Below are 12,476 nucleotides of genomic sequence, written 5' to 3'. Positions count from 1 at the left end.
GCACCATATGTAGCCAACCGTGCTAATCGGAGGTGCGAGGGAAGGACAAACCAAACACAACAATGCAATAAACAAATGGAAGTACAGCAGATGCCCGACTTCAGTTCAGCGAAATCCTTGCGTGTGCAAGTTGTAAATGTCCCCACAACTTTCCCTCCACAACCCACCACCGCCCTTCTCCCCTGTCAAAAAAAACCCTCCATGAAACCACATGTTAAACATTAATCAAACCCAATGTCAGATGGCATTAAAATCACAAACATCCCGACGTGGCTACAGTAGGTAAATGCCCCCTTTACGATGTTATTATAATAATCCGAACCAACCAACCCTGCACTTTGGCTTGCTTGTGTATGGCTGAGCACTTTTCAAAACTGTGACAACATTTTTCTGGAAATGTAATTAAGTGAAATAAACACATTGGGGTTTTTTTTTAAACTAAATTAACAACTTGAGTCGCACGTCAATTGTCACGTGTGCCTTTATGCGATCACAATTCAAAAGAAAACCGCGTGACAAAGTGTAAAAAAATTTTATTCGTTAAAACCACTGGAGGACGAAAAAGAAAACGTTATTTACAAACCAACAAAGGACGAGAATAAATGAAGTCAATGGCATTTTTTTTTGTTCTGTAAGAACAAGCGCCCAAAAAGGAGACACCCGCATCATTCCACAGTTGAGTGCGGGCGAAATGAGGAATGCGGTTCTAGGAGTGGGTGGTGGTGGTGGTCGGGTGTAAGGGAAGCGCTTTGCGATAGAAATGCCAGTGTAGTCCTCTCGACCCCTCGAGGCATCCCACCCCCAACGCCCCGTCAAACCCCCCCCCCCACCAAAAAAAACCCTCCACGATTACAGCTGTGAGAATCTCAGGGTGTGACTAACACGAGACAAGCCACGCAAGTGAAGCAGGCCAGACACTGCTTCCCTCCTGCGGCTGTCTGTTGTCCTTCTTGCACCGCCGCTACGCGATTATCGAGGCCGAGCGGAAACGCTCAGAAGTGGTAACTCTGCGCCTCCGCCGCCGCGGCCACCACCACCGCGGTCGCCAGTTTACAAACGCCGGGCACGGCGCTCCCATGTGAGTGCGGCGCATATAGCGGGTGGCGTATAACAATTAAGCCTTCGGTGTTTTCCCATCGAGCCCCAAAAAGGTGGGCAAAACTCGGTTGAGTGGAGGAATTTGGCTCGTATTTTTTCCCTTCTTCCCCCCCCCCCCCAGTAGCCAGCATTCACGCTGGAGGCTAAATGGTGTGGTCTCTCTCACTTTTTTTGGTTCAGTTTAAGTTTTTACGGGCATGGCGGGGGCTGGACACCACAAATGTGCGGTGGAATCCAACACAGCCGGCCCCCCCCCGCCCAAACCCACTCGCATCAACGCTCGCACACACCGCCCCGCGCACAACCACAATCGCGTTCTCCACATTTCTTCAGCGCTTGCTAAGAATTAGGCTTTAGGATTACCATAATTACGCCAGACAGCTCACTGTGAGCGAGCCCCTTTTTTAAAGTTTTACAACCGTTATGCACGATGCGCTTTAGGCAAAAAAACTGTTTTGAAAGCACGATGCAAGGAACATTGTTATTTTATGCACTCGAGTTAAAAAAAATAAAAGCAGGGGAGTAAAAAAAATACTCGAACAGCAAAACCATATTTAAAGTGGCAGTATTTGCCATTACATGCTACATTGATCTTGACGGGTGAAATAGGGGGACCTCAAAATCCTTTTGCAGAACGAAGATGGAAATGTATCCAAGGCTCACTCGCTGCATCTCCACACTAAGCCGCTTCGCGGGGTCTGGCCTTCGCTTTTTGCAGGTACAGCATCCGCCGCGCTTGGGAGGCGATAAACACGGAGCAACGCACCTGCACAAGCTCAACAGGAGTGTAGCCGTTGCATGCAACAACGCGTGCACTGTGTGTACGCGCTGGCTCTCTGCACATAGAACTTAATTTTTAAAATACTAGCTATAAAACAGATGAGCGTAACAAGGTATTGATAGAGCCGCCACCACCACCAGTTCTACATAAATTATCTTGTAATGCTGCCGCTGCACAGGCAATGGTGTACGAGCCCAATTGACAACAACCACTGCACTCGACAACATTGTGGCCGTAAAGAGAAACGTCAAAAATCGGAAACGTTTCAGGCAATGGCCGTTCTTCTTCGCACATAAAACAGTTGTACAGTTCAAGGTCGCCAAAGATGGAATGTGTCTACTATGGAAATAAACCTTCAATTAAGGAGGACACCAGACAGTTGTACGAGTGTGGTCAATGCACAAATGTCATCCACGCACGTTTCAAATTCCCAGACGTAAAGTTGTGACATCGTGGCTAAGCACAGACTACGCCTGGGATGTTTTTGTTTTTAAGTAAGCAGGCGGGGAGGGGGATATTATTTTTATTTGCAAACTATTCCAGGCAAAGACATCGACAAAACCGGGTTCGAGCGAGCGGAACTAAAGCGGAGCACGAGATTTTAATTACACAAATTGTGAGATCCGCGCATCGACCCCCTCCCACTCCCCGTGGGTCTCCACCAATGCACCGCCGCACGGCGAAATCCTGGCACTGCCGCACCAGCACGCGAGGACTGCACCGCGAGCGAGAGCGTTCCCACGGACAACCGCCACCGCCACCAACAAGGCACCACCAGTGTGCCATAAGCCGGCATGCAAACCTCGAAAAATGAACGGCATCTTTATTGTAGCGCGCACACGCGCACCACCACCATTGTTATTCAATTGATTGTTTGCGAAAATTATTTTGATGGACCGGGAAAATTTGCAGAACTTGCCAGGAGGGGCGGGGGGGGGGCGCAGGTATGCGTTTCTGTATGGTGTTTTGTCCCAAGTGTAAATCAAAATCGTGTGAATACGTACGCAGGCAACGTAAAATAAATGTTTAGTTGCATCCGGCTATTTTTCGCTCATGTTATTAGTCGTAGGTGGTTCTGCATACGTACACAGTATTTTAGTTTAGTCAATGCAGTCGTTGAGTGAGCAGCGAGATGTTAATCCGAAGTGGGTGTGTGTAGTTAAAACCCGCCCGTGGCTATTGTCATGCAATCTGAAAAGTAAACGTGTGACTACTTGCTAAACATGTGAACTCTAAATAGTTACATCCTGAAATTATGCTCTACTAAAAGAAAATAATTATCGGAGCAGTACCTTAAAAATTTAATTTCCTAAGAAATGTACACGATTTATAAACATCGTGTATGTCCACTTACAATACGAGATACATACTTATATAGTGTACACACAAAGATACCACCCCCTATGTATAGCCTACATAGATTGTTTGGGCAAATACAGTTAATTGCATACTTCGAGCGGTGGGGTGGCCAGGACGGTTTCCATAAAAGCAGGTATTTACTTAAGGCTGAGTCGACCTAAAGGAGGCACAGCAAGGGTTTGAAAATTGACGCACGAATGTTCGTCGTGTGTGGAAATCGATATTTCGTCACTGGGTTCGTAGCGCTAACCACTACACCCACCGCTCCCCATTGCGCGCCAGTATGCGCGCACACACACGGGCAACATGCAATTAACAAACCAATTAACATAATTAAGGTATTTAAGTGGGCTGAGGAAGAGGCGGGGTTTCTTATGATACAATCTCAACCCAACTGTGCCAGAGAGGGCTTGGGTGAATTTAATTTAGATCGCCAAACAAATGCACTGATTCTTTGGGTAAATACACAGAGGTCCGTGTACACACAAACACACACATGTATAGTTGGTATAAGCACACACACAAATACTTCATAAAACGGTGCCTAAACAGTGGCTGTCTAATTCATCAAAATGTACTTTGTGTGTGTTCCATGCCTTGGAATGCAATCCCATCAGATGTATAATGTTTGAATAATTCCAGAATAAAATAATGTTTGGCACTGGGCAGGCAGTGTAATCATTAGCATCTGCACTCATGCGGATAAAACATCGGATAATCTCTCCAATATTGCCTAATAACACATTTTAGGTGATAACAGGTAGACACCGGGACATTTGTACATACGTGTGTACAAATACCTACAAACTAATGCAATGCTTCAAATGAATATGACCGAATGAAGACAAATTGTATCGTGATTTTACACAGATACACAACACTGCATGCACACTGCAGGGATCAAAGTACATTGGCTCAAGAACATCGTAACGGAGGATGAAATATTAAATGGACACAAACGCGTCGTAATTACTTGTCCATAGGTGGAAACAGCAAGTTTTGTTTTATTGTGCCGTATTGCTAAAGACAAAGTATTAAAATAAACAATTGTGGGTAATAATTCTACCTTGCAAACGTCTTACCTGCCGGTTACACTCGTTCTATGTCAATGATAGCAGCAGCGAAAATGATCATAAGCGGTATTAGGATTAACAATAACACAATCATAAACTGAAATGCCACCCATAAAGTATACTACAGTACGGTAATAAAATATAACCGTAAATGTTTTTTTTTTACACAATGACGAAACGCGTAATAATTTCCAGCATTATAGTATGAAAAAGCTGCGTTATGATTGCATCTGGAATTACTGCCGCTCCGATATTTATATAGTTTCGAGACTGGTCAGAGTTCAAATCACCCCGTGTTGTTACACGTTCTATTAAGGGACATCGTCTGAAACGTTGTAGATTTTTTTTATTTAAAGACCACAGTATTGTTGACGAACGTGTTGTGTTTTCTTAGTTATATATATGTGTGTACAAACACGCGTTCTTACAACGGAGACACCAACAACACCCACACAGCATGCTGTGTACACAATTCACACGCACACACACCGACACTTGTGTAACGTTATACACACCCCCGTTGCATACTCTCGGGTGGGTTAGAAATTAATAATCGCCACAAATAGAGTCCGAGTCGCCGCTTATGAATTAGAACAATCCCCCTCCCCCCCAAGAAAAGAAACCGAGATCTTAATACGGTACTTGCGTTAAGTCCGCTTTAGATGCAGCATGTTAGATGTTGGCCCACTTAGCACGACGATGGTCAATGTCTTTTAACGAACTCCAACACACACAGTGTCAGTCGACGGTGTGTCTCTCTCTCTGTGAATTGCTTTGGCCCTTGCGTTAATCGCTCCAAAGTACAGGAGGGTGAACAGAGTAAGTCGCATTCACCTGGAGTGGGACGCTAAAGTCGATAAAAAGCGCCGGGCTGGCCATAAAAAAAAACGCACGCGGACCGCTCGTTTTTATTTACCAATTACAAGACGTCGCTTTGCAATGTGCAAGCCCCTTGCACGTATACGTACGGTGCAGTATTTGAACATATCTATATATACACAAGGCGCTATTGGCAAACGGCTAAATAAAAACAAATAGACGTTCTGCGTCCATCTCGTTCTGCAGCAACGAACACATGTCGAGTACTGCAGTCATTACGTATGTAGTGTATGTACATACATCTCTCTGTATGAATACTCATAGCGGGTTTACACAGTTAACAAGTCTACAATTAAATACAACTGCAGCACTCCTATGTGGTTTGCTTTGCCGCAAGTGGATTCGAACATGCTCCCATCCACAATGGACTTATTGTTTTAGATTTTAAAAAATATCATACAAATTATAAATCTTTAAACCTATACAAAGTCAAAGGACCCCCCCGCCCCCGTACAGCCTTAACTGACTGTTGGGGCAAGTGCTGTTATCGAGTTGCACCTCCGAAGGCCGGAACCCACCCCTAACCACATACATTCTTCACATTGTCAAACCCTAAAAAAACCACACTTACACACAATTTTAACCACGCTTCTCAATTCCCACGGGGGTGTGTGTGTATATATATGTGTGTGTTATTTGCGCGTTGTTTTTAATGCAATACTCCTATGCATGTACATGACGGGTGCTTAAAACACGGGTGCGCACCAGCGCACGTGGAAGACGATGAAAACACAACGGAGACACAATGTAGACACAATGTAGACACAATGTAGACACAATGTAGACACAATGCAGACACAATGCAGACACGATGCAGACACAATGGAGACAATGGCAACGACGACGGTCCGAGCGCTCACACACAACAACAACAACATGTTGGCATGCCCGCCATAGCGAGTGACCGGCTCATGTTTTTCAGCGTGATGTGGAATTGCAAGGCCCCCCCCCACGTAGTGAAGGTTGGTACAATATATACTACACTGTATATACTACACTGTATATGTACAGGAGACAAAGATTCTTAACAGATTGTTGGGGCACCTATAAAAAGGCCGGCACGGCACACACGAGTGGGCGGGCGGCACCACGCCCGGCCCCCTCTGTGTCTCTCGTGGCGATGTTTGTACACATCGCACCGGCGGGTACTCATTTGAGGCCGAGTTGACCTGGGCGCCGAGTTCCAGGACCGGTTCAAGAACTCGTCTGTGGTGTTGGCCGTGAACGGGAATTGAACTCCGTGGGCCGGGTTCGTAGCGCAGGGCGCTAACCGCTACACCACCTCTCCCCACTATATATACACATGTATATACACACACACAGGGTAAAACTATGTCTAAAGATAGCCTGTCAAGTATATTCTTTACACAACTGTAGCTATGAAGGCCGGCACCGGCGCTTAAGATCGCTAAAGTATGTTATAGACAACGCAGGCGCACACAGCTAAATATTCCTCCCCGGATGTTAGCGAGCACCTCTTAAGACCACCACAGCAAGCGAAGTAGATAAAGAAAGATCAAGATTCCTCCACCCCCACCAGTCACCCGCGTGTAATCCCAACACGTGCAGGTTTGCGAGCACCTATTAAGGCCATCAGGGCACAAGGGGGCGAATATAACACACACACACAAAGTTCACGTCTCATGCGGGAAAACAAACAACAACAAAGCCCCGCTTGAGCAACAACAAGAAACTACTTTAAAAGAAAGTTGACGACGAGTAAACTGCAGACCCCCTGGGGGTGAAGTGATGTAAATTGGAGCGATGGGGGGGGGGTGATGGAGGTGGTGGTCGCAGAGGGAACAACATTGGAGGTAGGAGGAGGAGGCGGCGAGGTATTTGGAACTTACCGAGCGAGCGCTGGGGGAGAGGGACCCGTTGGCCAGGTACGGGTTGCCGAGGTCCGGGAACATGAAGAAGGGGTAGCCCGGGTACGGGGGCCCCCTGAAGAGCCCTGCTCCTCCTCCTCCTCCATCTTGCCTCTTGGCCGCTATAGGGGAAACATGGCGGGGCGAGGCGCACACAACACCACGCACACACCACACACACGGCACACACACAACACACCACGCACACCACAACACACACCGCCCGGCACACACACCACCCACCACAACACGCACAACACACACGGCACACCACACACAGGCACGCCACCATGCAACGCACACACACACAACACACACACACCACACACACACACAACACGCGCCACACACACACCACACACAAACACCACACACAACAGCACACACACACCACAAACACAACACGCGCCACACACACACCACACACAAACACCACACACACAGCACACACACCACACAAACACACGGCACACAACACACGGCACACAACACACGGCGGGAGAGTGTTAGAGAAGTGACGACGAGTGGGCAACAATCCCTCGCCCCGTCTCTTCCCGCTCGTCCTCAAGTCAACTCGCGCAACTCGGCAGAGCGACAGGCAGGACGACTGTTGGTGTTGTTGTTGCACGCAACTTTTTTTAGAAAAGTTGAACAAAAGTTCATCCCACCGCTGGCAGCGCCGATCCAATCAAAGCCACCAGCGAGTTGCATTCTGACGAGAGCATTCTCTATCTCGTGGGGGGGAGGTGAAGAAGACGGTGATGGTGGTGGTGGATGTTGCACGGCTGGTGATGGTGGGGATGATGCTAAGGGTGATGGTGGTGGTGATGAGGATGCTACGAGGGCTGCCGCAAGATGCGACTGACTGGTGGCCAGAGTGGGGGTGGCAGGAGAGTCCTGGGGACGACGATCACTCTCCTCCTCGTTGTTGACTAGAACTCGACTGCAGATACAATTTGTCTCGCGATTGCAAACGGCGTGGCTGCTGATGCTGCTGATGGTTGCTGCAGTTTCTGAGTGGGCGACAAACGAACTCGAGCAGCACCACCACGCCTGGCCACACGTGGCCTGGGCAAGGCCAATGGAGACACAATGCAGACACATGGCCACGCGTGGCCACTATCGCCGCCACTGCAGAGGGCTCGGGGTGGCCCCTCTCGCTGCTGCTGCTGCTGCAGCCAGAGGGGCCGAGGCGACGCCGCCGTCAACTTCGCGATTCGAGCCCCCCCCCCCCAGCCCCCCCCCAGCCCTCAGCCCTCACCCCCCCCCCCCTCTCGGCCCCCCCCCCTCCTCACCTTCCTCCAGCAGCAGCTCGCGGCTCTTGTCGCGGTAGGGCTCCGCGTGCCGCGACTGCGGGGGCCTCTCGGCCTGCAGGGGACACCGCCGGGGGGGGGCAGAGATGGGGGGGCAGAGATGGGGGGGCAGGGGGGGCAGAGGGGGGGCAGAGGGGGGGAGAGATGGGGGGGGGGCAGAGATGGGGGATCAGAGGGGGGGAGAGATGGGGGGGCAAAGGGGGAAGAGATGGGGGGGGGGGCAGAGATCGGCGGTGAGTTTTTGTACCTCTCGCAGCACAACGAGGGGGTAGAGACGACGACGGGGAGAGGGGAGAGAGAGGAGGAGGAGGAGGGGGGGGGAGAGCGTGTGTGCCGCACACCCCCGACTTGTAAAGCTCTCAAACTCTCCTGCCCCCCCCCACCACCAACCTCGCAACTGGGACGAGAGGAAAAAAGTCGAAGCAGCAACAAAGAAAGTCGCTTGTCTCAGCGAAAAGAGAAACAAAAGGAAATCACTGCCGCACACTCCGAAGAAAGTACGAACCTATGAATAGTGTAGAACTGTAGAGTGTTGTGTACATACTGATGGTGATGATGGTGGTGGTGGTGATGCTGTTGTTGTTACATTGCACAAGGGGAGAGGCAGCGGGGGGGGAAGAAGCTCGAACTCTGCGGCTCCGACAAAAGATGGAGTGGCGGCGCGCCTTCGCCAAACAACAGCCTGGGAAACATCCTCCTCGTAGTCGTAGTCGACGTGTGTGGGGTGTGTGGTGTGTGTGTGTAGTGTTGTGTGGTGTGTTGGGTGGTGTGTGTGTAGTGTTGTGTGGTGTGTATAGTGTAGTGTGTGATGTGTGGCGTGTGTTAGTGTGTTGTGTGTGTGGTGTATGTTTTGTGGTGTGATGTGGTGTGTAGTGTGGTGTGTGTGGTGTGTATGTGGTGTGTAGTGTAGTGTGGTGTGTGGTGTATGTTGTGTATGTTGTGTGGTGTGTGGTTGCTGCTCTCGGCTAAAGTTTAGAGCCGCACTGTGCGCGCTGCCACCGCTCGCTGCTCCCCGCACGGCGCCTTGCCACGCCAACTTTACTCGTGCGGTTTGTTCCCACCGAGCCTCTTGTCTCTGTACCCCCCCACACCACCAACAACAACAACCACCACAACAACCACCACCACCACCACCACAACCACCACCGCGTCGTCGCCGTCGCGCTCGTGTCACCTCCGAGTCGGACGAGCTGCTCTGGTTGGTCTCCGACTCGTTGACGAGGGACGACTTGAGGTCGGCGAGGTCACTCTCCCCCGAGTTGGTCTCAGAGATCTTCTCCTCCTGCTCGCCCTCGTCCTTGAACGAGATCATCTCGTCGTTCGCGCCCAGGTCGTCGCCCCCGCCACCGTTCAGCTGCGGCATCTTGCCGGCGGTGGCGTCTTGGCTCTCCGTTATGACTTCTTTTAGTCTCCTCCACCACGACCACGGCGACCTCCTCCTCCACCTCCTCCTCCACCTCCTCCTCCTAACGCCGTCTCTACGCTCGTCCGTCCGCCTGTTGTTCCCTCTGTGTTGTTGTTGTTGTTGTGTCTCTGGCTTGTGTGGTGTCTGTGTGTGTGTGCTGTTGTGTGTCCGCAGCCGTGCCGAGACGGGGTCCCGGCTGCTGTGCGAGTGAGTGATGGGGACTGGGGGCGAGGCGAGCTCAGTCCCCGATGCGAACCTCCTCCCATCGGCTCCAGCGCCGGCCCCTCCTCCTCCCCCTCCTCCTCCCCCAAGCTCCCTCCTCTCCAAGCTCCCCCCCCTCCTCCTCCTCTTCTTTCCCTCCTCCCTCTCTGTACCCCCCCCCGCATCTCTCCCTTCTCCTCCTCCACCCCTCCCCGTCACACTCCCCGAGCTGCACTTACACGCCACACACACACGCGTGTGAACGTCGTGTGTGTGTGGTGTGTGTGTGTAAGTGTGTGTAAGTGTGTGTGGTGTGGTGTGTGTGGTGTGTGTAAGTGTGTGTGTGGTGTTTAGGTGTGTGTGGTGTGTGTAAGTGTGTGTGTGGTGTGTAAGTGTGGTGTGTGTAAGTGTGGTGTGTGTAAGTGTGGTGTGTGTAAGTGTGGTGTGTGTAAGTGTGGTGTGTGTAAGTGTGGTGTGTGTAAGTGTGGTGTGTGTAAGTGTGGTGTGTGTAAGTGTGGTGTGTGTAAGTGTGGTGTGTGTGGTGTATAAGTGTGTGTGTGGTGTATAAGTGTGTGTGTGGTGTATAAGTGTGTGTGTGGTGTGTGTGTGTGTGGTGTGTAAGTGTGTGTGGTGTGTAAGTGTGTGTGGTGTGTGTAGTGGTTGTGTAAGTGTGGTGTGTGTAAGTGGGTGTGTGGTGTGTAAGTGTGTGTGGTGTGTGTAAGTGTGTGTGTGTGTGGTGTGTGTAAGTGTGTGTGTGTGGTGTCTTCGTGTTAAGTATGTGTGAGTGGGGAGCGGTGGTGCAGCGGTTAGCGCGCTGTGCTACGAACCTGGCGACCAGTTCGATTCCCACTCACGGCCAGTGACGATTATCTTGAACCGGTCCTGGGCCTCCCCTAGGTCGACTCAGACTCAAATAAGTACTTGGAGCGACGAGATAAAACATCGCCACTAGGGAGACAAAGGCGGTCGGGCATGGTGCTCGTTAACAGCACTTGCCCCAACAGTCTGTTGAGGCTACACGGGGGAACTTTGGCTGTGTGTGAGTTGAGGGCTCCGCACCCAGCAACCGCAGCCTTCCCCCACTCCTCCTGGCACCTACTCATCCACACGCCATACAACACGCGCACGCACTGCAGCTCGCGCTTGTATTTAGTACACCCGGTCTCCCACCTACTGGCACCGACCTGGAGTCGTACATAATGTTCGCCTGCTGTTTATAATTATACACACTGGCACCTACCGATATAGTCATTCACAAACTATGGCTTGTGCTCGTATTCACACGTGGTCTCGCACCGACTGGAGCGTCTAGATATGTACAGAAACTGTCGCAGTATTCTTCTCGTTACAGTTTTCCACTTACCTCCAGTCACCCAAACACGACTCTACTGTCAAGCTGCATCTCCTATGCTTATAATTATACACGCAATCCCACCCCCCCCCCCCCCCAACTACTGGCACTTTGCTACAGTAATAAACTAAACCCACTGCTTATAATTCATTATGCACATAGCATCTCACTTAAATGGCGCCTAGGTAATCTTTTATGAATTATAATTGCCGTGTTTACTGGACTGGTGTGTGTGTGAACGGTTTGTATACAGGAAGTAATCCATGTTTAGATACTCCGTTGATTTCCAATGACCCTCTTGAATCTCAACAGGTAGATTGAGTATTGTGGCAAGTGAATGTCTCCGTATCTAACAGAGGGGTGTTGTAATATTTAAAACAGAAATATCTAGAATATTGGAATTAACTTTGGATTTATTACCACTAAATTTCCGAGAACAAAGTAAAATAATGAACAATGTACGCAAAAATTAACAAATGATAAAAGTACCAATCTACAGTCCTATATATAAAAAAAAATACGAATACAATTTTAGTAAAGTACGTTGCGATGGGTCATATAATGTCTACATTTGTCTCGGTCGATCAGCGTGCAACAACGCACCATGTTGAGCTATGATGGTGTATGATAAATAATATAACCTTAATATGAATGGCAAGTGATGAAATGGTACGTTACGACGGCTGGGAACGCATCCCCATAAGACTAATGTTATTAGTTACTCGATATACGAACGCATCTACTTCGTATATTGGAGGTGTTACTCTATGTGCATCGAGCTTGGCGACAGTCATGTAGACACTTTAAAGATACAATGCTATTTCCTAAAATGTATCCGAACCGGTCCTGGGCCTCCCCTAGGTCGACTCAACCTCAAACGAGTACCTGGGTGCAGTGTGTAAACATCACCGGAGAGACAAAGGCGGTCGGGCGAGGTGCTGGCCACTCACCCCCATGTATGCGGGGTCGGTCTTCATATGCGCTCTCGAACAGCGCTTGCCCAACACAGCATGTTCAAGGTATACGGGGGATCTTTGTCTGCGTGTGTATATTTTGGAACGCAGACCAATGTTGGTAGTTGTATTCTGTGTTTTTGCATGGCTGGAATGTATACTACGTTATGGGGTAGATTGCCGTACGAAATGGAG

The 12,476-nt window shown here is 49.8% G+C and overlaps 1 protein-coding gene across 8 annotated transcripts in view; it reads right to left on the bottom strand.

Moving 5' to 3' along the window:
- The window catches only part of LOC144946411 (transcription factor 7-like 2), a 168,839-nt gene extending 158,811 nt beyond the window's left edge, over window positions 1–10,028 (bottom strand). For 2 of the 8 annotated variants that reach the window (XM_078875217.1, XM_078875218.1), the window contains exons 1-3: window positions 9,546–10,027; window positions 8,354–8,426; window positions 7,041–7,180 (exon numbers count right to left, since the gene is read on the bottom strand). In XM_078875217.1, the coding sequence (XP_078731343.1) occupies window positions 7,041–7,180; window positions 8,354–8,426; window positions 9,546–9,734 (402 nt within the window). In that variant the 5' untranslated portion in view covers window positions 9,735–10,027. Of the gene's footprint in view, window positions 1–7,040; window positions 7,181–8,353; window positions 8,427–9,545 lie in introns of all 8 variants that reach the window. The other 6 variants (XM_078875224.1, XM_078875222.1, XM_078875223.1 and 3 more) reach the window with 4 other exon arrangements.
- Between the last annotated feature and the right edge of the window lie 2,448 nt (window positions 10,029–12,476).

The sequence above is a fragment of the Lampetra fluviatilis genome, chromosome 41 (genome assembly GCF_964198595.1).
Source record: "Lampetra fluviatilis chromosome 41, kcLamFluv1.1, whole genome shotgun sequence".
Lineage (NCBI taxonomy): Eukaryota > Metazoa > Chordata > Hyperoartia > Petromyzontiformes > Petromyzontidae > Lampetra > Lampetra fluviatilis.
The sequence above is the reverse complement of the archived record's forward strand: the minus strand, read 5'-3'. Positions and strand labels throughout refer to the sequence as shown.